The following is a 24,718-nucleotide window of genomic DNA, read 5'->3' as shown; positions in this document are numbered from 1 at the left end:
CGCCAGGGCTGTGCCCTCCAGATGAGTAAATAAATTGCCATGGGGAGTGGTGGGGAGGCTGGGGGGGGACGGCGCCCGGCGGGGCGCAGGATGAAAGGAGGGAGGGGACCTGATGACTCCTCAAGCCTTCAGCCGGGGACGCAGCCCGGCTTGGCAGCCAGCTTCGCTGCTGCTTTGCAGCGCACTGAATTAGTCACCAGATTAGCGAGCGCAGTTACACACGCTGGCGCACAGCTGTTTAAAGGCACACTATCCGTCCCCTTTGCTTTTCTTCTTTTTCTCTGGGGAAGGGGTGAGTTCCCCTCCCCACCTTCTTTTTTTTTTTTTGTTTTGTTTGTTTTTAGTCCTAACTCTGCCTTTCAATGAGTGCTTGGGACCAGCAGCCAGCAAACTCCCTGGGAAGCCAAGGAAGAGGCAGCAGCCCTCGATCACAGGCTGAAGATGCCAAATGGCTCAGGCTGGTGGCAAGAGGGCTGGTTCACCCTGAGAGCAGCTCAGCGCCGGGGCTGCCTCCTCCTCCCTGCTGAGCTCCCTTCCCTCCTCACCCAGCTGACGTTATGCTGGTCCAACGGGCAGTCAGGTCACTCTATAGGATCCATATGGTCCCGGCACTTGGCTGTTTGAAAGCAGGAACACGCGAGAGTCATCCAGCTCAAAGGCAAAACAGGCGCACGGCCGGGGCCTTTCAAGTTGCAAGCTTTAGAGCCAGCTTCAAATCTGGAGCCGCTTAAAGGGATGGAAACCAGCCCCAGTGACTAACCACCCTGCCGGGCCATGGCTACCGTGACAGCTTCGAAACCCCACTGCTGATGCTGGAAAGCGAAACTTTCCCAGCGCCGCAGCGGCACCGGGCTTCCCAGAAGTGGGGACAGCCCTCTGCCACCAAGCGCACATTTCTTCGCATCCCTTCGAAAGGACAGGTCCAGGAAACGCTATAGGGTCAGGGCACGGCATGGGGAGCCACGATGCTGCTACCAACCTGCCAGGCTCATCTGCTGCCTGGGGCTGATGCTGGGGATTGAGTAAATGAGTTTTTCCCCACTTCCGGCTGCAAACGAGGAGGAATTGCATTTACTGACCTCACAAAGCGGTCTGGAGAGACAGAGCAGTTGAGTAACATGCCTTGAGCATTTTAAAAGAGAAAGCTCTTGGCATTGCATTTTAAAACCGCTTCTAACAATAATGTGTAAAAAAAAAAAGGAGAAGGAAAAAAAATAAGACCCAAATTTCACGTGTTCCACTACATCTTTTTTTAATTTTTTAGTGGAAAAAGCCAGGAGTACTCTGCTTTTGCAAGTTGTTTCTTCTGACAGTTCAGGTTTCAGTAAACAATTTCTCAAAACTAAAAGGTAAGAAAAAAACCCCTTGCTGCTTCCAGAACACTGACCAAAATTCAGTGGTTTTGCACAAACACATACAGACACCTACGAAAAAAAAAACTTTCATGTGGGTCAAAAAGCCACATTTTGATTATTGTGATAGATGGTGCTGACAGGGGAGAAAAAAAAAAAGCAACAGAAAACAAACCCCAAAGCACTTCCCAGTGTCCAGCTTCAGTTTCTGGGGTCTACTGGCTGCAACATCAGCAGCAGCTTTCCCTTAGTCAGCAGTTTTATCCAGAGACCTCCAAGGACATCCCAGGAGAGGCAGCATCCCAGTGGAAAACCCTGCCCAGGACTCCAGCCGCCACAAGGATGCGCAACCCTCATCCTGCTGTGCAAGACACTTGGTTCCTGGAGGTACGCAGGGCTGAGCCATGTGCCTCCCTCCCAGTCTCGCTCCCAGCCCAAATCAGACTCAACCAGTACACTTAAACTGGAAATGCCGAGAGGCAGATGGGTCCTGGCCTGCGCGGCGCTGTGGAGGACTCAGAGAGGTGCAGTACAGCTCAACACAGACCACAAGAAAAACTACTGCAAGCAGAGGGAGGCCTGGACCACATGGCTGGGGATGCTCCCACATCACTGCTGCAGGGTAGTGGGGCCACTGCGCCTCAGTTTCCCCTGAACCCAGGTCTCATCAAGCTTTTCTTCAACATCTTTTGGAGTCAGAGGCCCCCAAAGCATGCTGCATTTTAAAAAAAAGCAAAGTCGCACTGGCTGGCTTCTCCTGCGCTCCCCACCAGCCATCTGAAGAATGCCTTGGAATCACGTCAAATATTTGAAATGAGATGGGGGGGAGAGGGGGCATGGGGAGGGGAGTGCAGGGGGAGCTGCTCTGCTTTTGACTCAGTGTCTGGCTTCTTTCATCAAACCCACATTCCTACTCATGCCATCACCCTCCGGGAAAGTGCGACAACGTACATAATCCATGTGGAGCCAATTTAAAATCCCCTCCGTGTAAGAAAAAGCATTTCGTTCATTAACAAGCTCTGAACGCTTAGCTGGGGTTAGGAGCCGGCCTGCAGCTCCACAGCCACCCCAGCAACATGGTCTTCAGCAGGGAAGGGCTTCCTACGCACAGGAGAGCAATCCTCCTTGCAAACCCACCCAGGGTGCTGAGGGATGCTGAGCCAGCACAGCTCAGCCCACCGGACACTTTTTGCAGCGTGTTCTAATGATGAATAATGATGAGTCTTCTGCAGCAGCAACCTGAGATGGAGGTCTCTGCCTCTTCTGGCTTTACAGGAAAGGTTTACCAGGAGCAAAAAAAAGCTGGAAAGCAGGGGATTGGTGGAGCAGTGGATTGCTGCTGTGTCCAACACCACCTGAGAGATGATGGGGACAGGAATTACAGCCCCGGAGCCTGACCAGCTCAGACCCAGACAGAGCCCTGCGACCCAGACGACCCAGACAGAGCCCAATCCACAAGAGGGGCTGCTGCCAGCACACAGCAAACAGCTGAGGGCTCACGGTGACCTCTTGATTTGCAACTCTCATTCCCAAACCAGAGGGACCCACAGAAATGTGGGGATTTTCCTCTCTGGGAAATAAAGCTGCTCTTTCTTCCTTACATTTGTAATACCATTCTGGACATTTGTAATATCCACAGGCTGCATGCCTACAGGAACCAGATGCAGGACTGAATGGTTGCGCTGCACCAGCACAGCATCCCAAGCTTCTCCCAAACAACAGGTCCACCTGCACAGTGCATGCAGCAGGTTGCCGGACAAAGCCAGGTACTGACAGCAATTCAAGGCACGCCAAAAAATTGTGCACGGTCAGCAAGACCAGGAGAGGTGACGGGGAAAAATGTATCACCTGCTCAGTCCTGCACGTATAGATATCGCCCCAATGACTTGATGCTGTTCGTGGGACAGAAGAGCAAACCAGGGCTCAGATTTTTGCCAGTTGAGTGGGGAAAAAACACACCAAAGCCCAACACAAAATTAGGTGCAGTTTCATCCCACGGTTCAGAAAAAGGTGAGCAATGGTGGAGAGCTCTGAGTCTGCCCCCCATCCAGGGCTAAATAAACCAAAAGTTACTGAGCCACCCACCACATTGGAGAAAGGAACAGAACAACTTCGAGCACTTTTGAATGCAAGCACCCAGACCTCTGCCTCCACCTAAACACAAGCAGCCTAGCAGCAGCTCAGCCTTTGCATGCAAACATTTGCAGCCTGTTAATGTTAAACGCTTTCAGATCCAGCGGGTGTCTACAATCTAGATACAAAGGCTGTGCCTTTTAACCAAATCACAAACTGAAACCACCCTGGGTTAGTTTTTTCGTTTGGGTTTTTTGTTTGGGTTTTTTTTTTTTGGTTGGGGGTTTTTGGGCCACCTCTCTGGACCTGACATCAAACTGTATCCCCTCGGAATGCAAGTCCCTTCGGTGTTCAGCTGGTAAAGACACTTGCCAATTTGCACATTTTCATGTTACTACCACCGAAGTCTGCTGCAGTTACAGGCACAAATCCTCAAACCTGGGGAAGCTGGGCCGGACAGAAGAGAGCAGAAGAGAGCACATCTATAGGCTGGATGTGCAGGGCCATACAGCAGGACTGAACCCAGCTTTGCAAGGGTCACCTTCGCATTCGAGACCACTAGAAAGCTGTTATCTCTGGAGCCATCTCGCAATTTTGCAATAGGCAGGACTCAAGTGGCCCCCCTGCAAATTCCACTGCACCTGGGAAAAATGTAGGAGCTTGTAGGAGAATCAATAAATATTTATTGTTTAACCAGCAGTATTTTGACTGGAGATGTAAGCATGGCCCCACGCCAGCGAAACCAGAGCCTTCTTGGCCAGCACTGCAATTTTTTTTTCTGTATCTAGCTGGAAGATTATAAACTACACAATGAAATAAAAATAAAAATAAAACAAAAAAGAAACACAGGCAGCGAGCAGCTTAGTCACGGAAGAGGAACAAAAGAGCTGAGATGTATAACTATGTCGTGGGTTTAAAAAAAAAGGGGGCTGCAGGCCCAATTTTTGGCTGTGAGACAGCTGTACAGTTTATATCGGCTACAGATTTGTCCCACAGCTTCTGCAGTGATGAGGCTTTACGCTGGATCAGAGCATATATCCACGGCTTCAGTGGAGCTACACGGATCTGGACAAGCTGCAGACCGGCCCACACCTCACAGCCAAAAGGCAAATCTGGGGAGTCAGGTCTTGACCTACGGAGGCACAATCTGGCACACATAAGGAAGACCCCAGGTTCCGTAGGGATCCCCCAACCTCACAGCACAACGAAGAGTCAGTCGCTGGCTCCAGGGCTCAAGTCGGGCAGATCATCCCCTCCTTCTTCTCTTCACTTAGTCCCCTGGCACCATCCTACCAAGCACAGGTCTGCCCCTGAGCAAAATATGTACATCTGGAAGATGCCAGCAGCTCCATCCTCTGGATCCGTTCCAGGGACAGCAATGACACCTGCCTTCCTAAGCCCTGTGCCATGCAAGGGCCAGCTGACAGTGCAAAAAAGCTTGCTTTCCTTGTCTGGGAGAAATCTACATGGATTTCTTCCTTCCTTCCCCAAAATCCCAGCTGACAGCAGTACCACAACTGAAAACAGCCATTTGGGATAACAGATCTGCGAGTTTGTATCCCTAACTGTATTCAGACAATAGTCTGGTCTTACACTTACCTCTTCCCCAAGTGCCTATGATGTATCTGCTGTCATCGCCAACTGGTGAAGAACACCAAGCCACCTTCCATTTTGCTGCCAGCATCAAACTGCAGTCTCCGGGTCTAACCACAGGACAATCTCTGCACCCTAAACCTGATCCCCACCGCCCCCTCAGCTCAGCCACACCACAGGGATCTATTCAGGAGGATCCAGTCACCGCTTTTTCACAGCAGCGTACTTAAAAGCCGGTATATAAAAAGGCTCCCGCGGTAAAACTCAGCGTGCCACAGTCCCACTGGAGAGCACGCGCACTCCCGGCTACTTGCTGCCTGCCTGTCAGCAATCTGCTATGGATTTGGGAGAGCGGGGTGGCATACGATGGGCTCCTCAGCTTGCTTTGCAGAGCTTCAGTGCAGCATTCCAGCATGAGACTGTGTTATCCCTTCATTTTATAAGGCCTATCAAAGCATGCCACGCTGTAATTACATGGCAAATTAGCGGCCACTTCATGTAACAACGCTGCAATTACACAGTTGTTACATGCTTTGGGGAGTTTATGATGATAAAATGGAAGGAATGGGGCTTTGCTCCTCCTCCCTGGAAATCTAACTCCCTGTATCCAGGTTAAAAATGCTGTAGTCAGGGATGTGCTTTCGTGGGTGTATCACTTGAAGGAAAGGTCGACGGAGCTGGCCTCCTTCCACCTCTTTTCACAGTTTTGTCCCTTAAGCAGACAGAGTTGACACTAAAGCTGGAGCTGGTGGCAGCCAGGTGCATATAGTCCCCTCCCTCCTGGGAAACTCTCATTACCCCATCCTAGCTGGATACCACAGTAATGGGCATTCTGTAAGCGCATAGAAAGATAATTGCTCTTTTTCAGTTCAAATTCTCACCTCCTCCACAGGCAATCAGCATTGAAAACACCAGAGGAGCCCAAAGCTCTCAATTTATTAGAGTCTCTCGCCCTTGTTGGCTGATGATTCATGCCCACACAGAGCAATCCACAGCCAAAGCCGAGCTCTCACCTTTGCTGTTAATGCAGAAGCAAAAAGCATTCAGAAAGATGCTGGATGCAACTCTCTGCATCCCTGAAATCATTCACCCTTCAGTGCTGCTTCCCTTTCCCCGGGCTTTGCTGGGCTTCCAGACAAATGCTCTGGCAGTTTGTGTGCATGCAGCCCATCCTGGCGAGGACAGGTAAATGCTCTTCTAGTACAACAGATGCAGAGGAAGGGACAGAGGACAGAGGACATCTCAAAGCAGAGAGGGAAATGCTGCTGTTCTGCTACTGTTTCATCCCACTTTGCGACAACGTGACCATGCAAGCCACCAACAAGACCAATCTCTTAACAGCAGCAGGGAAACTGAGTCAGCCAGCAGCTGCCACAGCTGTAGGGACCAGCCTGAAGCCTGAGTGCAGTGCAAGGATAACACAGGATCAAGTCTTCCTTTTTGGAAGAGAAGATGTTCCAAGTCCCTGCGCACTACTCTTACCCCCAACCAGCTCAGCAAATCACCTCCCCTTGAATGGGCTGATCCAGCTGTGACCCTATTCTGTGCATATATATAAAGAGCTGGGAGCGAAGGTATGGCTGGAAACTTGCCCCTCCTAGACAAGATCGAGGGAAGGATGATGGATCCCATCCTAAGACCATAATGAAGATGTATTCTAATTCATCAAGTACTTTGCCATTTCCCTGCAGCAAGGCACTGTGGAGGAGGGTATGCATTTTCCAGAAGGCTTGCTTTAAATGCAAACCTCCGTATTTGCCTGCACTAAAACTGAAAGCAAAGGACAAAAAGATTGGCCTGGCTCTGGGAAGGGGAAGCAGCGTGATTCAGGCAGGTCCTACATCCAAAAATACACTGCATAGAAGCTGTCCGCTTCCCCGTACCCTGCAGCTACCACAGCAGGAGAAATCTTGCTTCAGCCTCAGCCCAACGTTGTCCCAAACCCTAAACAGAGGGAAAGGCTCTTGCCAGATGAAAATAAACCCCTGGGATGCCACCCACGCACAGGCCAATGGAAACAATGCGTCTGTCTCCCAGCTGTCCTTAAGGTACAGCATGTGAAGCACCGAAACACACGGGGTCCTTCCATCTCCTGGCAGTCAGGATTTCTACGCTGCATGTGCACAGACCTCTTTTGATGCCAGGGAGGAATAAATCCATCACCGCACCCGTAACACACCTGCAGAGAAAGGAAGCAAGAGGGGGAGCGGATGCAGGAGCATGGGGAGCCCAGCATCTCTGCCTCACCTGCAATGCCCAGCATCACCACCGGCCATTAAGCCCTTCCAGGGCACCTTGTGGTACGCCTCGGGGGCAGCAAGTCAGTAGCTTCATTAGCAAAAAGTGCTACCCCTCAGTATTTGGGACTCCCAATTACACACTGCCAGCTTCCAGCAAGGGTTGCGGAGCTGCTTTTAACTCTGACCACGGAGAGAGAGCATAGAGAGCTTTGCAGAACTTGAGGAAACTTTTCTTTTTTTTTCTGTGTTCACCAGTTGCACAGTGAAGTTCCTGTTGGGGCTGATTTTTGCATGGTTTGGGTTTTTACTGTCTGATAAAAAGCCAGTAAACCAAGTCCCACCAACCCATTGATGGATCAGTCATATGTCTGCAATCAAAAGTGATGCTACTAAATACTATCAGATCCTTATAATAAAAACCCATGCACATACAACTTGCAAATAAAAGGAGGAGTCCACCACCGTGGTTTTTTGGCTCCTGACCTACTCATCTCACTCACACATTCTTGCTGGCAACAGCAGTGGGGGCGGCAGGGTCAGGGGGAGATTTGGCTTTGGAAGTTTTGTACAACTTCACATCCCCTTCAAGTTATTTTTAAACCCTTTGGACACACTGCAAATCCCATCCAACTTTTCCATGCAGAGGCTGCCTGCACGTGTGGCGTGCTGCAGGGTTTTATTTCAGGGGAGTGAGAGGGGGACGGTACTGTGCAGCCAACGCATCTCTGCAGTTTTATGGGGCATCAAGCACCTGGCGCATTAATCGTCTTGTACAATTGAAAACCTATGCCTGTAACGACTCTCCCTGCGTAAGGTTAACCCTATGGATACCGTGAAGTAAATCTGCTTTGCTGCTTGCTGGCATGTAAAGGAGCAAGGGGCTGGACTCCTCAGCGAGGCCAATGCCCATTATGAAAAGAAGGGCAATGGGCACATTTGATGGCAGATTCAGCAACCAAGACCAAGACCTGAACAAGCTCTCAGGGAGCAGTTAAAAGTCCTCAGATGCACCCCAAAACAGGAGTAGAGAAAAATTATGTGCATAAGTTATGCCCCCCTACATGTGGCATTGCTGGATCCCAGAAACATAAGCTACCAGCATCCCTACTCCTTCTCTCAACATCAATCTGACCAAGCAAGAAAGCTTCAGCATTCTCTAAAAAGTTAGAGGGGAAATGAGGTTAAGCCAGCTAATTGACAACATTGACCTTTTTGGCTCACAGTGTTAACACAGCCACCAAAACAGAAGCAACTGCAGCTGAAGTCAATAGGGAGTCAGCTCTTTTTTACCTTTTTCGTTTTTGTTTTTCAGCGCTCTTCCTGCCAAAGTTTAAACTTTGGGTCAACTCTAAAAATTGCGTGCTGACATAAGCTCCAAATGAGCTTTCACAGAAAGAAAACGAGTGTAAGGCAGCACGAAACACTGAGTCCTCACTTTAGGCACAAGGCAGTTATATTGATCCAATCCTCAAACACCTAAACAACAGAGACGCCTCTGTAACACGCTCCCACCTATGCCAGGAGACTTGTAAATTTAAACAGATACTTTGGTCAGAACTGAAAAATAAACTCCACATCCCCCCAGCCCTGCCCCAATGGACCAGGTGTTTCTTCCCATCCCATTTTCTTCCCCTGCAAGCAAACAGACCAAGGTTACAACCTGAAGCACAGGAATGAGTCTCCAGTAAAATGTTCTTTTAAGCAAAGCTTTAGGAAATAGGCACAAACAGGTCCTCAGCTCTAGCTGAGCCTCGCATTTAATGTGCACAGGTGCTTTGCAAAATCCTCCTCAGCATCCTATTGCAAGTCTGGTCCTTCTGAGCCCACGCCTGAAAGCCAGGCTCAGCCTTGCTGTGAGAGGCACGGAGCACCAAAATAGCTGTAACTGGCAACCAGGTTCTTTCTACATGCAGGTAGAGGGGAAGATGGATCATGGGAAAGCCGCTCTCCCAGCATCAGACACCATGTAGCCCACTGGTGGCAGAACCCCCAGGCATGTGCTGACTTACCGGAGCGCTCTGCAGACAAGCTGATCCTGCACAAGCATCTATTTTAAGTCTGAGCACAAGCCCCTGTGCTGCTCCGGCCCACCTTGCACTCCAGCAGTCAGCTGTCATTTTATTTCGCACATGCAGCCTGAAATCTTGCCTGGCAGGAGCTGAGCCCCCTTTCTGGGTTTCCTAGAAACTTGCTAACTGGCAAAGAAATGCCCAACTCCAATTTAGTTTTCTTCACCCCAGTGGCACTGCACAAAATCCAGCAAACCATCACTTCAGAGCAGTAGGAATTACAGCAGGGAGAGGTGAAGCAACTGGACTCATTTCACTCTCTCTTGGACCCAGAAAGAGAATTCCGTTTTTCTCCCTGCAGGCCCTCCAAGCCCCATCCTCTCCCTCGACTGAGCGAGGCAGGATCAGTTCAGTGTCTGGGGTCAGCAGGCAGGCAGACGACAGCAGTATGTGAACAGCCCTTATTATGGTAAAAACTCAACTATTAGCATTAACCACAGCCTGCAGCAGTTAAAACTTAGCGCTACAACAAAAACCCAACACACGCCTCGTTTCAGTAACATGTTGCTATCTTCCCTGAGAGCTCCTACACCCTTCCTATCCCCATTTACCCAGTTCCAGAGAAAGGGGGGAGGGAAATCAAAGTAGCGGGCTTTCCTGGTTTAAATGTGGTAAATCTAGAGGTACCGCTGCAGTCTGGATTCCCAAATACAAGGAGTGTTTGGACCACACAAGATATTTCCAGCGAGGGATGGGGGGAACATACATCGCAGATAAGGAGCTTGTGCAGGGCTGCCAGCCCCGGTGTGGGTCACCCCCTCGGGAAAAAGGGGGGGGGGGGGTACCGAGGAGCTCGTAGAAAACCCCAAACCCCCCGAGTGCATCTCTCCTGCCTCCCAGGCGGAGGTGCTTGCACACATCCCCGCAAGGATGCCAGGAGAAAAGGAGGCTGGAAGGGCGGCGGGTTGTTTTTTAAGAGAAGGAGGGGGCTGTGGGGTGGGGTGGGGGTGGAAAAGTCTTAGAACTGCTCGGGAAGCAAGTTCACCTTCCCCCAGCGGTGCTGCGGGGCAGAGCCGGGGAGCGCAGCGCCGGGCGGCGCCGCTCCGCTGCAACTTGGGGGTGCGCTCCGTCCCCTTTTCCCAAAGACACCCCCACCCCCCAAAAAAAAACCAACAAACCCTCAACCCTCACCGCTCTGGTATTTCCCTGCCACCGCCCTCGCTGCGCAAAAGGGGGAGAAGGGATCCAGAGGGTTCCCCGGCGAGAGGGGGCACGGAGGGGAGGGCAGGGCGCTCACCGGGGGACGGGAAGAGCTCGATGTCCACCTTCTCCGTCTTGATGATGGTCAGATCCACCGCCGCCTTCATGGCTGGGGCAGCGCCGCGGGGGCGTCGCGCCGGGACCGGGGGGCGGCGGCGGCGGCTGCTGAGCCCCGCCGTGCGCGGAGCTGGGCGCCCGGGGCAGCGGCGGCCGGGCGCCTGCCTGCCTCCCTCCTCCTCCTTCTCCTCCTCCTCTTTCCTTCCTTCCTTCCTTCCTTCCTTCCTTCCGCGCTCCCTCGCTCCTCTCTCCCGCTCCGCTCCGCTCTGCTCCGCCGCCCCTTCCGCGCTCCCCCGCAGCCGCTCCGCCTCGCCCGTCCCCCGCCGCCGCCCCGGCCCGGGCTGAGCCGCCGAGGGGAGGGCGCTGGGCCGGCCCCGAGCGGTGACAGCGGCGGGGAGGGACCCGCCTGCCCCCGCCCCGGAGGCGGCCCCGGCACCCGGCGCCGCGGGGAGCGGAGCCGGCGCTGCGGCGGGGTCCGGCGGAGCGAGGGGTCCGGGGAGTGGGGAGCGCGAGGTGGGGCCACGGGGTGATGGAGGGGGGGACAGCGCATCCCCCACTAAGTTGGGTGCTGCTGCGCCTCTGCCGCGACTTCTGCTGGTGTCCCAGCGCCGACACACGAGCGGAGAGAGCTGCGGTTCTAGCATGGGAAAACGCCGCTGGAGCCCCGGCGGCTGCCGAGAACCGACGTGTCGTGAAACCAGACCAGTTGCCTTCACCTGCCTGCCTCGACACGAACCACCGCCTTTCATGCTTGCATTGGCCCTTCACGCTCGCATCACTCCTTCACGCTCGCATCGCCATGCTCGCATCGCCCCTTCACACTCACGTCACCCGTTCATGCTTGCATCACCCCTTCATGCTCACATCGCCATGCTCGCATTGCCCCTTCACACTCGCATCACCCCTTGATGGTCACATCACCACACTCGCATCACCCCTTCACACTTGTATCGCCCCTTCACACTTGCATCGCCCCTTGATGGTCACATTGCCATGCTCACACCACCCCTTCACGCTTGCATTGCCCCTTCACACTTGCATCGCCCCTTCATGCTCACATCACCATCACTGGTGACGCTCGCAGCAGCCTGATGCTCTCTCCACCACAAGCAATGACCAGGGCAGAGCGTGGGTGCCCAGGCTCAGTCGTGTGGTGACGGGTGACGGCCAGGTTGTTCACAGGTGTGTGCATCCTACAGAGGAGGCCAGAAAGGTTTGGGAACTGAGTGTATAAAAAACGTCTTCAAGATGCAAGATGAGTATCATGCTGGCACGGCATGAAGTTAGCAGAAGAATATGGGTTTTTCACATGAAATATGTTTTATTATATTTAGGTAGCACAAACTTCAGACCACAAACGGCAGAGCAGAAGGGAGATTATGACTCACAGATGTCAACTTACCGGTACAAGTGTTAAAAAAAAAAAAAAAAAAAAAAAGTCATTAGCAACCAGCTTTTGTGGTTCTCTCACTGTGAAAGTCTTAACAGTCTTCGACACGCTGGCAGAGACCAGGCTGCTCTGCTCAGAGATGGGCTCAAGTGAACAGCCCGGGTGTAACAGGGGAAAGAGGGCAGCTGCCTGAGTCAGCCACCAGGGTTCAAGGCTGCCTGCTAACCCGTATGAACCAGGGTACTGCTTGCAAACACCTTTGAAACCTTCAAACGCACCGAAAGATGAGCTGCAGATGCAAACGTTACGGCTCAGGGTTATTTCTAGCTTCTTCAGCGGTGCCTTGCTCAGTTGCCTAAGGCGTGTTTATAGAAGGAAAGTTCATGTAACTAAAAGAAGCTGCGAGGTACTGGGGCCAGAAATCGAGAGCCTGATTTTGGCTCGCACAAGCAGCTGGTTTTACCAAGGCAGATAGCTCAAGACACAGCCAGCAAGAACTCTGAGAACTAGCAAAGCTGGGCAAGCAGCTAGCTCCAGCCAAAAGTTCATCCTTCGGGCGTCTCACCCATTCACAAGCACTTGCATTTCCAATTTTACAGGCAATCGTGTTTTCAATTTACTTGCAAGCTCAGTTATGGGCAACCTACTCCTGCAGCAGCAGAGTAGGACCAGTGATTCACTGTGTGACCAATATATAACCTCCTTCCACTGATTCCTGTGTGCTTTGGAGAACTGAGCTGTGTTGAGGCAGAACACAAGGTTTAAAAGCTCAGGTGGTGGGTCCTTGGTTTGAGGAATGAACCTGGAAATCTGAAAGTGAAAAGAGGATGGCTGCAAGGATAAAACTTGGTCCCTGTTGCCTCTCCCTGTACAGGATAATGTGCTTGCACCTGCCCTTCATTTTGGGTTTCTTTCCCCTCTTCCCCACACGCGATGGACAGCAATGACTGAAGGTAGCAACCACAGAGGAGAGATTTAGCAGAACGTTTCCAGTTGAAAATCAAAAGGGGATCAGGAGAAACAGCTGCCTTTCTGTATGATCCCTTCCAGAGCAGGCTTGGGAAGAGAAACCTGATGCAGTTATCACAGCCTGACAACCTTTCCCTTCCTACACTTTGCTCGATGCGCTGCAAACTCCTGGGCGAGGATGCACGCAGGCACACTGCAATCCTGCAGCGGGGCGAGTGTGGGAGAGTGTGTGCGTGTGTGTGCACTGGCACGGGGGGGACTGGTTTGCACAGCTGGCTGTGGGCTCTTGGCCGCAGCGATGAAGCCATCAGAAAGCACCTGCGGTCCCAACCGTATTGAAATGACCCAAGTGTTCCCCCCGATTCGGCGGCGCTCGGTAATCCACCCTGCTCAGAGCAAGCACAGCATCCTGCAGCAAACCACAATCCCCAGACTGAAACAGAAGAGGAGGCGCGCAGCGAGGTCACCGTGGCTCGCCCGAGTGGGCGCTGACAGGGACAGGGTGTTGATGCCACGCAGAAGGCTCTCATAAGCAGAGATGGTCCCGGATGGAACTGCTGGTGGGATTAAAAAAGTGGCACCAGAGAAGGCAGCGGCTGCCTTGCTCCCGTGGGCGGATGCATTTGGCTCAGACTCTTCTGCAAGCGTTATGGTCTTAAGAACTGGCTAGAGTCCCGTGCACCTGTAATGGGGCTCCTTCTCCTTTGGACCGGTACAAAGACTCTAATAAAGATCTTTCTCACAGCTCATGTGTTTTTTATTAGGAAAGATACACACGCTCTTGGCATGCTGGCTCAGCCCTGATCCTGCAAAGCCGATGACACTAAGCCACAGCTTGGTGCAGCATGGCTGCAGCAAAGCTTTGAGCTTCTCCACTCCCCTACCTCACCCCCCCTCCAAGCTCCCCTAAACTTCTGTTTCATCTTGCTTGTGCAATGTATGGCAGCCCCTACATGCAGGGAAACTAGAAATGCTTCCAAAAGTAGCACCAGGGCAAAAAAACCAAACTGGAGGAAAAGAATGGTGAGACTTGCAGGCTGAGAATTCCTCCCAGGGCAGCTGAATCTCTCCTTCGAGCTCGACTCTGTCCTAGCGGCTGCCTTAATTTGTGTTCACTTCAGAGCCTGCAACATGAAAGCCCTGGCTCTGAACTCCAGCTGAGCCGCTCAATGGCTCAGTGTTCGCAGAAGGCATGGAAGGAATCCATTGATTAGTTTCTTCAGCTGGGATGTGACCATTTGGAGTCCAAGACCTGCCAAACATGACTTCGCCTCAGCAACTGGTTCCTATTTGCTGCTTACAGGCTTTAGAAAAATCTTTCCTCTTCCACATCCAAGTCTCACTCTCCTTTTCCATTCTGTCGTTATTCAACGTTATATCTATTCAGGCTCTCTCCTGTTGAGGGAGGATGCTGAGTTGCAGAGAACAGCCCTCCTGCCATTAATATAGCCAAAAGATTTTGCCATTGATCGGAGATAACCATCTGCCCTCCCTCCACAATGCAGCCTGACTGTTTTTCAACAGTTTGGAACAAAGAAAGGACGGGCAGTAATGCCACATTGTTCTCAGGGACGCTGACTAACCTTGGTTTAAAAGAATAATAATAATTATTCATTTAGCATCGAGGAATGGTATTATGAGACCGCAGCTTTTGCTGTGATTTCCGAACATGCAGGCAGGCGGGACTGCACTTCCATGACCTCCCTCTTAGCTGGGGCTAGCTCTTACCCTTTGGCAGGGCCAAATTCACTCCTGTCACAGCCCCTTTGCAAATTGGCAGCTGCTGGCTCTCCTCCAGATGTTATGGAACTGGGACAGCTTCTCTCCCTCGGATTTACCAGTCCTCATTACAGCAGGCTCAGGATTAGGTATAAGCAGTAGTCAGGAGAAGGAGCTTTTCCTAGTACCGCTGCTACCAAAACATGGCCACCTCTGGGGTGAAACACAACGGCTACGTAATAATGCGGAGCAACACCACCCAGCTGTTATGGACAGGAAATGAAGAACACCATATCCAATTAAAACTGCAGGGGGATATTTATGGCAGAAAGCAATTAGCCAAATTGGAGCCTTCCCCAAAACTGCCATGGCATTTTTAATGACTGCAAGCGGTCACGGCTTTGGTTTGATGTTTTGTCAAGTAAACAATATCCAGAGGGCATGAGACAAAAATCAGGAGCAAAGGGGAAGGGGGCGGGGGCGGGGAAAGTGTCGTGCAATTCCAGGGAGAAATGGAGACATGAAAGGATTTATCGTAAGGGGGACATTGTTGGAAAGAGCAGCAGCCACCACCACTCCAGGAAAGGAAAGAGCAGGGAGGTGGCTCTGGGTGTGGAGGTGGTCCTCTGCAATAAGAGGAAAGAGCAAGCAGCTGCCATGACCGTTCCCCAGGGAGATACCTTTCCTGGAATTTAAAATGATATGAGAAATTCTTTCAAGCACCGTAATAGCTGGGAAGTATTTCAGAGAGTTGTTTTACGCTGGTAAAAAGAGGCTGGATTAGTAGTCCTGGTGACTACAGCCTCCCCTTTTTGGCTAAGCAACGGACATGGAAAGAAGAGCTTGTTAGTCAGCACGTACTGCGTGTGCCTCCTGGGCTGTCTGCAGGGAAGGCAGGCTGCTCTCAGATCTAGCATTTGCAGCTAGGAGGTGATGACCACCACAAAGGCATTGGCTCCTCCATGACCCAGATGGCTGTGGCCTCTGGGGTCCCCTCACCGCTCCACACTATAGGGCTGGAGTCACAGCAAGTCCCCATCCTCCGCACTGTCTGCATTAAAAGCAAGTTTCTGTTCACACTGCGGAGATCCAGACTTCAGGCCCCAGCTCAGCCCCAAGACACTGCTGCCACAATACCATCCTCTGATTGCCCTCCAGGCACGACCAGAGGAAGCTGCCTCTGAGCCTCCCTGACTCCTGCTCTCATTAACTTCCCAGCAGAGATGGCTCACAAAAGCATCTTTGTGGCCAGCTAGGAGTCAGGACTCCAGCACGCACACATCCCTGCATGGCTGCGAGGGAGCAACAGCTCCGGTCGACACGCCGTAGGTACCTCAGTCAGCAGTCTGGCAAGCTGCTTGAGCATCTTCAAGTGTCTCCTGCTATTGGTTTCCCAGAGGTCCCATGCTGATTCATAACCTGATTAGCTAATCTGAGCTTGAGCAATGTAATTCTGCCTTGAATTTCGTTGGCGGGAGGTGCTGTCACTCACTTGTTACCCTGCTGGAAGAACTGGCTGGATGGAAAATCCTCATAAGCTGTTCTGCAGCGCTGTTTGCTCTCGGTACGTTTTCTCTCTCCTCCTCAAGTAACAGCACTGAGTTCTTGGTAAACATAACCTGAGGATTTTTGCTGTTTAACTCTTGGTATTCACAAATGCTCTGAGCACGCACAGATGATACACATCAAACCTCACCCGTCGGAGCTCTCATTTTTGGTCAGATCTCTTGGGCAGCCTCCTTTATAGCAGAAACAAGTGCAGCCAGCTCAGACTTAAGCAGCACATCTCTGCTGGTGATTTCACCTTGGCATTCACTGACTTCTGGCAACAGAGGTTACGAACCGATTTCTGACGGTTCTTGAGATCCCTTTCCCTGGAGCACAGGTGAGGGATTATGAAGGAGGGGCAATAGGATTGTTGCTAATGAAGCAGATCTGCTGGACAGCTAGACTGTGTTCACTAACACTTATCTGCTCTTTCACTCTTTCAAAAAAACCCAGCAACAACAAAAAAAGACCCACTGATTCAAGAAATACCAAGTAACAGCCACATATCACTTTCAGGAAGGCACCAGGAGCCGCATGAGCACCTCCCAAGGAAGGTGAGTCCAGCACCAACCTATAGCATACAAATTCACAGCCATATTCACGTATACAAATGGCAGCCTCCAGAAAAACATGCTTGCACACAGCCAGTTGGAAGTGGTCAGCACGGGGAAATAAAACACTTTTCTGCAATGACCCCCAGGTTAATGCTGTGGTCAGGACATAGGGGTTCAAGCAATATTTCCACATGACCTCTTACAAACCTTTGTACCTCCATTCCCCTTTTTTAATGAAACAACACTTTCCCACTTCACAAGGGACTGGGAGCATCAGTTCAGCAGTCCCGAAGGAAAAGCCTGGGGGCTGGAGACTGACAGGGTCTCTCCAGAGAGAGATTTGACAGAAAAGCTCAGGAAAGAGAACTGAGATTCCCTCTCTTGTTGCACAGGACCCTGGGAGGCACAGACACTGGTCCAGCAGCCAAGACCCCTCCAGCCCAAACCACGTCCCACCACGACCGTGAGATGACAGGTGCATACAGCCAGGCTATGGAGATAATTCAGCAACGGACATGAGTATCCCACGTACACCATGCCCACAGCAAGGGAATTGGGGGATGGGACCCACCCTAGCAATTAAAGCCCTAAAGCTGCCTTCCCCAGGCAGGCTCTGCCACTGGAGACAACTCTTCAGCCCGCTGCATCGCTCCTGTCATGAAGGATTCGCCTGCCTGTGAGCTTCAAAGAGGAAAAACCCTCGCCTGGCGCTGGAAACCTCCTCGCTTGCAATTGTCTCCGCTTGGCAACCCGGCCCGATAGTGAATAAACGACAGAGAAATATTCCTCTTTACACGTGTTTGGGTTTTTCGGGGTGGTTTTCTTGGACGGCGATCCTGGCTCGGCAACAATACCCGTCTTGTTCGGCCCTGCGCTCCAGAGCAGGCTTGAATAGATCTGTCTAAAATTATAAGCGGGCAGCCCTGGGCTCTGAGAGATCACAGGCCACATGCTGGGGCTGAACAAAGACTCTGCTATTTCCTAACAATTAGCCCAGCTAAAAGGACATCTATCTCCTTCCATTAGAGCCACCACGTGCCTCCCAGTCAGTCCATTGTAGAGCTAATTAAATAACACGCCTCTCTCCCCAAGAGGGTCTCCTGATTACTTGCCTAGGTCCTAAATCCTTGCTGGTGTAAATGGGGAAGAGACAGCTGGTCAGCAGGGGCCTGCGACACCAGTGGAAGTATGGTCACCCATCTACAGCTATTATCATCGTCATCACCACTTATTTCAGGGTTTTTAAGTATCTTCGGAATACTTAGAAGATCTAAGGGGGTTTAGCACACAAAATGGTTTGCTTCCCTGGGTACTCCCCCACTGCCTGCAGCAGCAGTTGTGAAAACAGCTGATTTATTTATTATTTTTTTGTGCTTTGCTGGTAGTTGGAGGAAAAAAGCAGACATAAATATTTTTTCTAAATATGTTCCAGATTGATGCAAACCAGTTTGGTATTTTTTTTTCACACACTTCTCATCGGGCTAAAACAACGAAAAGAAATTAAACAAGGAAAATGGTGTGTCATTCAACCTGAGCTAAAACTTTTCAATATTGCGCTTTTAAAATGGGGGAGAAAAAAAGTGTCAATTAAAAGTAATCTGTAAACAAACCCTCTTTTTGCCTGGTTAGTTTACCTCTTCAAGGAGGTTTCTGTGGGAGGGGTAGGTCTCAGGTGTGGATGAGCTGAAATTAATCTGCCTTTTTAGCTGGGAAGCCCGATTCATGTTTTAGCATCACGAGTGAGATGAAACAAAATGTGTCTCTGATACTTGGAGTCTGACAAGTCAAGAAAATTCATTCCGTCGATATACCAAAAGTCACGGGGGCTGTCTGCAATGTCCTCAGCAGTGCTTCATGGAGGCCAGGGGCCACCACAACCATCACCTGTCCCTAGAGGAGGTCGACATGGCTCTTCTGTAATGCCCAGCCTGCACCTGCTCAAGCTAAAAGCTGTGAGTGACTTTTCGCTCCGTCAACCCATCCCGGTGCTTTGGGGTGAGCTGTGTTTGCAGCACACAGCCTCACACAACAGCACAAAACTGCTAAATCACTCCAGATGTTCAACACCTTTTCTCACACGCTCCCAAGACCCGGAAGAAATACACTTTCCTTCTGCCAAGTCTACAGTCAGCAATAGTTGTGAATATCCCCTTTACCTCCTTTAAATCATTATTTTCCACCCTTGGCTATTTAAATCATTATTTTCACACCAAGAGAACATAGCTGGAAAACTGGGAAGGTGGGTCAACAGACTAATGAGCTGATTTCCTGTGGACCTTCGGCTCCAGGCTTGAAACAGCTGGACCTGCTGCTACAGACAGAGCTCTGTGCACCCAAGGAAAACAGAAAGACTTCATTCCTCAGCTCTCATGGTGGAGAGACAGCAGGAGGAAGGACACAGAGGAGGAGGAGGAGGCAGAGCTTGGATTTGTTCTAATGGGAACAAAAGCTTGCTCCTGTTTCCCAAACCCATGAGCTACCCATGCTGCTCACAGTCATCCTGGGTAGCAGCTGCTGTGTGAGCCTGAGTGGGAAAATGCTGGGGAGCTTTAGAAATGCATCAGAGCTTGCCAGGAAATATATTAATCAGTGTGTGTATGTGTTTGTCCATAGGGTTTTATTATAAAAGGACAAGGATCAACTCATTGCCCATGGCTATTAAAATCACATTTAGCCTATGTTCAGGGAATGCAAATGTTTTACATCAAATGATCAGATTTTACAGGGACATATCAACAGGGCCAGGTAACTCATCATTAAAAGATACTACATGACTTGAAGGCCTAGAAGGGGTTAATACAAGAGTCAAGACGAAAACACAGTTTGAATGTAACCTAGGAGCTGCTACTCAGCCCTCTGTCTGCTTTCAAACCCCAACAGCTAGGTCTGACTGCTTCATTCATCGCAAACCTACCAAAAAAAGGGTAAGAGCCAAGAAAAAGATGTCTTACATTAACCGCCTGCCTCCCCTCACCCAGCTAGTGCCCTTGATCCCAAAGCTATGGGAATGGCTCCACAAGCCACTTGATTAATAAGAGCCCAGGGGGGAAAAATCGTTTATATAACCTCGTCTTCTCTAAACTTCCTAAGTGCTTTAGAAAGTGGCTGCCCTGGAAACCCAAACTGGAAACGAAAAATATTATCTCTTCCATTTATAAACATCTCTGGCGCTAATGAAGTGAGGAGCGGCAGCAACAGGGAGGGGAGCATCGAGATGCACTTGACAGGCGTGGGAGAACCCCGATAAAACCATTTTGTTTCAGGTGGGTGTGGAGCGGAAAGTCCTCCCACTGTGATCTGGTGCCACTGTAGCTGCTGACTACAGCACTGCGAGGCCCACGGAGAGGGATTTCGGAAGATGGATGGTTATGGAAGTATCTGCTACACTAAACACAGAGGCAGACCGACAGCCTTACTAGGTGTAAACGTGGGGGAAGAAAGACAGGGTGACATAAAACAAGGCAAGAGCAGATGGATGAAACCTTAAAAATCAGTTCCCTTAGCTTGAAGCTGTAGCTCGGATGAAGCATCACATCCCGATACTGGGAAGCAGGGAGCGAGTGTCGGTGCTTACTGGGAAGCAGGGAGCGAGTGTCGGTGCTTACTGTGCACGCGTACTTTGTGGCACAAACTGCACAGACCAGGCTCCTTTTGCATGTCAACAGAGCCTGTCTGTTTACACCGGTCTGGTCTAAATAAACATACGAGGGGTCCAGATGAAGCTCTTGGGTTTAACTACCGTCAGCCTTGCAGCCCCTCAGACACACATCTGAATCAGAGAGCCAGGAGAAGTATTCTGCAGAATAGCCCAATCTATTTCTCCATTTTCTTTCCATGTTGGCATTTCCCACGGAGATTTGTTTTTGCACCAACACAGCCAGCACCAGAAAATGCTGAGTTTTGGCTGGAAATGTTTGGATTTCGTTTTGACAAAATATTGATGATTTCCGCAGAATGATCTGTCGCTTTTGGCAGCAACAAGAAGAAAAGTAAAAAAGACACAGTTCATCTAGAGAGGGGACTGAGCTGACACCCAGCCTGGAACTCGGCACAAGTGGAAGGCAAAGCCGGCTACTGGGTTGCCGTGTTATCCTGTCATTTTGATTACTGTAAAGCAAGGGAAACTGCTACTACTTTCATGTAGTAGCTGTTTGCCTGGATAGAAACACAACCAAAGCTGCCAGACAAAGGAAGCATCTGGTCTCCTGGGGTTAGGCAGTAACTAGATGCAAAGCAAGGGAAGAGAAGGTCTGGTTGTCTCTGGAGATGTTTCACAGGAGATGCAGATACCCCAAGGTTGCAGCGTGGCAAGGAGCTAGTCCAGGGCAGGACTGAGATGCCAGCTTTATTTCCATCACTACTTTCCATAATTAGTCATGCCTCTCGAGCCTGCAAAACAGGGTTGAAATCTCCCAAGCACAGGCTCTTCTGTGCGATGCCTGGAACTGACCAAATTAGAATTTTTCCATGAACAGGTTCCCTTGGGGCATCTTCTCCTTTTTTTCCTATTCTACTTCAATGACGACATCAGTTTGGCCAAAACAAGTGCTCTCTGGCCCCCCTTCAACTTAGGATGTGGAGAGTGAATCACACAAACTTGGGGAGAAAGGCATTTCTGACTTCTGAAGAGTAGTTGCTGATGAGTTAGGGAAAAGTAGTTTGGCCCAGTTCTTCTCAGAAATCAAATCCCTGCTTTGGTGGAGCAGTTTCTTTTGCTCCATCCCATTTGTGCTACGGGAAGCATGAATATCTGCAAGGGTTGTTACCACCCTGCGTGCCCCTGCTCACACAGCATATGCCATGCCAGTGGCCTTGTTTCCCTTTCCAGGAAGGGAAGTCCTGTCATGAACTTTATTATATTGCTTTTTTGTGTGTGCACCCATCCACTCCCCATTGCTGAAATCGATGGCAGCGTTCCCACTGAGTAGGTTGAAGCCAACCCTGTTTTCTCGCAGGCTCACGGTGGGCTTCAGGGTCTAAAGGCTAGATCCTGGCCTTGAATTATAACCTGCCCTTGCAGCATCACAGGGGAAGAAAAAACACCGAAAGAGGAGCCCTGCTTCTAAGAAGGGATCAGAGGTCTCTGAAGGCAGCTCCCAAAGGATGGACCTGAGCCGCTCGTGCTGGCTGAGAATCTCTTTTCATGAGCCTAATGCCAAAAAAACAGCCTGCATGCAAATTCCACCCTCCATCCCCAGCTTTTCCCACACCTCACTCGAGTCATTTGGAGGCCGGCAAGCTGCTTGCTGCAAGTCTCCCATGGCTCTTCTGCAGCGAAACCAGAGAAACCATCTTCCCGTCGTACACACACAACCTCATTAGCCCTGCCTGCTGCCAGAGAGGCAGCCTCCCTTCCCGGGAACCAGCTGCAGAGAGAGAAACCCTATTTCATCTATTGTGAAATGGCCAACAATTGACCCGCTGCAACTTTTTCAAAGCCTATTGATACAAAACCCCACAGGGGAAGCTCCATCCCGTGGGCTGTGTAAACTCCAGCACGTGTTCAGCAGACTGCAGGCAGCTTCAAGGGGGCAGCCATGCTAGCAGCTTGGTATCGCGTAAGACGTCGGGGTTTGGTGTTGTTTTTTTACAATATCAAGCACTTGTACAACATCCTCCAGGGAATTCCAGCCACTCGCCTGACCTCAATGAATTAAGCATCGCAATAAAATGTGCAATGAATTAATCATCTGCATCTCCAACATGAGAAACTGCTATGCAGTGGCTCACAGGCAGCCTTTTGAATGATTTAGGCATCTCAGTCCAATGGAAGTCAATGGCATTTGGATGCCTAAAGATTTTCTGTTAAGTGATGTAGCTAGAGTCTTCCAAATCCCAGCTGTAAGATCTCAGCCAGATCTCCTAAATCCACCACTCCTGAGAACTCTTCTTCTATAAAAAGACTGTGGATGCTGGGGAAGAGCCACTAGGACTGAGAGCTCAAGTGAAAGAAACTGCCCCGCTGTCTGGGAGGAGGATGTTGCATTATACAGACCAGTCACTGCAGGGTCCTCTCAGTCAAACAGTTAACTGCTGAAAAGCAGGAATGAAGAGGAGAGATGCTAGGAAAGCAGCAAGAGCACTGACCCTATATTGCCCCCCAGGAGCTCCAGACAAGGTGAGAAACTAGACGTGAACAAAACAGGGTCTAGTAAACAAGGTGCAGAAAGCACACCATGTTTGAGAAAGCTCAGACCTGGGTCTGCTCTGAAAAGGAAGAATCATTTCCATCCACAATTAACAGCGGGAGCAGCTTGACCTTATTTCTGTTCAATTTTAGAAAGAGAGCAGAGAGATGCAAACCCTTACAGGGCTTTTAAGAATGTTTGTCCTAATCCTGTCCTTACTCTTGTATGGCTCTAAGCATGTATTTCTCCTTCCTGCTCTTCATCCATCCAGCCTGCATACAAGCTCCTTGAGCTGCATGGGGCACAGGACAGTCCAATCCTCCTGGAGGTGTGTCCCTATGTTAGAAATAACAATTGAAAAAAAAAAGACAGACCATCCTAATGCAACTTGCCCCCCTCCCCAAACGTCTGACAGCTCAGTTTCTCAGACTGAAGTGATGCAAATAGCTCAGATAAGGTTCAGATAAAGTATCTGGGCTCTCAAGGGCTTATCTGAACTGACCACCAGCTCCACAAATTCTGAAATTTGCCCTGTGGGACTATCTCCATAGAGCTTGATTTCCATCTGAAGCCTCGACCTCCAGAGGCTGCAGAAACAGCTACTGTTCAAATGCATTCTTGAGATAGCAGGGTGGGACAGGGCAGGTCTGCAGCTCCCCTACCTTTCCCTATCTGGGGATTTGCCTTCTGGTGGGAATGTTGCAAGAGCTGGGCTGATGGCTCAAGGAACCGGTGACGGCACCTTTCACCGCCAGCCTTTACACTGTAACAGATGAGGTAAAACCTTAGGGTGCTGTTAATGAAAAGATCACTTTCCCTTGGCTACGAAGTGTTCCGTGCTGGCTTTTGCTTTCAGTCATGCTCCCTCTCAAGTAATTGCTAGCAGAGGGAAGGCTTTTGGGAGAGCACCAACTTAGGGTGCTATGCCATGAACTCCCTCACAGACAGTGTCAGCATGGGCATCATGCTAAGATGTGGGGTTTCTAAAGCAGCCTGGATGAAACAGGGAGCTGGGTGCAAAACCCAGCTGGTCTTCTCTGAAAATCTCAGCCTGGCAGGCTGTAAAGGGAGTCAGCAAACGCAGCAAGGAGCTCTGATCAAACAGACCCAGGCTCACAGTAACGGACAATCTCTAGTGTTCATTTACGGTGATAAACATTTGTGCTTACAGATCCAGCCTAGCCTTTCTGAAGCACAGATAGACGCAGTGATCTCAAAATGTGTGGTACATGGTAGTGAGCATCCATTTATAGTACGCAACTCAGACTGTGAAAGGAGCCAGGGGAAGTCCAAGGCCAACTTAGAGAGGGTAAATTGAGATCTCTTTGTAAAGCTGGTACAAAGGACCCATTAGCTCGCTTACACCTGGACTACAGCTATTCTTTGTCCTGCAGCAGCAGCAGGGGTCTCCTCCCATCTTACAGCCAGATCCCATATGCTGGGTGCTCTACAAACACAGGAGTAAAAGACAGCAGGAAGGATTCCTTCCTGAAAGGTCTGCAACCAAATAATCAGTAATCTAATGGTTTATACACCTAACGCAAATCTAGCAAGGATGAAAAAAAGAGCTTTCTGAAACCTGTTCAAAGCTCTGCAGAAATTACCCCCAAATCTCGCTGATTCAAGCAGAGAAAGATTTCCTCTCTGCAGAGGTTTGTAACCGTCAGGCAGAGTTCTCAGGCAAGAATAACTATGAAATTCTATAGGATGGCTCATAAACCATAGAAAAAAAGGTTTCATTTCCTACTAAAATATTCCCAATGGATCATTCCCAAAGGGCCGGCATGCCAAAGGGCTGCTTCTGAGTGTGCTGGCTCCCCTTCCGC

The 24,718-nt window shown here is 50.4% G+C and overlaps 1 protein-coding gene across 2 annotated transcripts in view; it reads right to left on the bottom strand.

Moving 5' to 3' along the window:
• The window catches only part of ETS1 (ETS proto-oncogene 1, transcription factor), a 78,625-nt gene that overhangs the window by 38,182 nt on the left and 15,725 nt on the right, over positions 1-24,718 (bottom strand). The window contains exon 1 of one of the 2 annotated variants that reach the window (XM_055728499.1): positions 10,565-10,966. The exons of the other annotated variant lie outside the window; for it this stretch is intronic. Coding sequence (XP_055584474.1) covers positions 10,565-10,634 — 70 coding nt within the window. The 5' untranslated portion in view covers positions 10,635-10,966. Of the gene's footprint in view, positions 1-10,564; positions 10,967-24,718 lie in introns of those variants that run through there. 2 annotated transcript variants of the gene reach the window in all.

The sequence above is a fragment of the Falco cherrug genome, chromosome 17, assembly GCF_023634085.1.
Source record: "Falco cherrug isolate bFalChe1 chromosome 17, bFalChe1.pri, whole genome shotgun sequence".
Lineage (NCBI taxonomy): Eukaryota > Metazoa > Chordata > Aves > Falconiformes > Falconidae > Falco > Falco cherrug.
The sequence above is the reverse complement of the archived record's forward strand: the minus strand, read 5'-3'. Positions and strand labels throughout refer to the sequence as shown.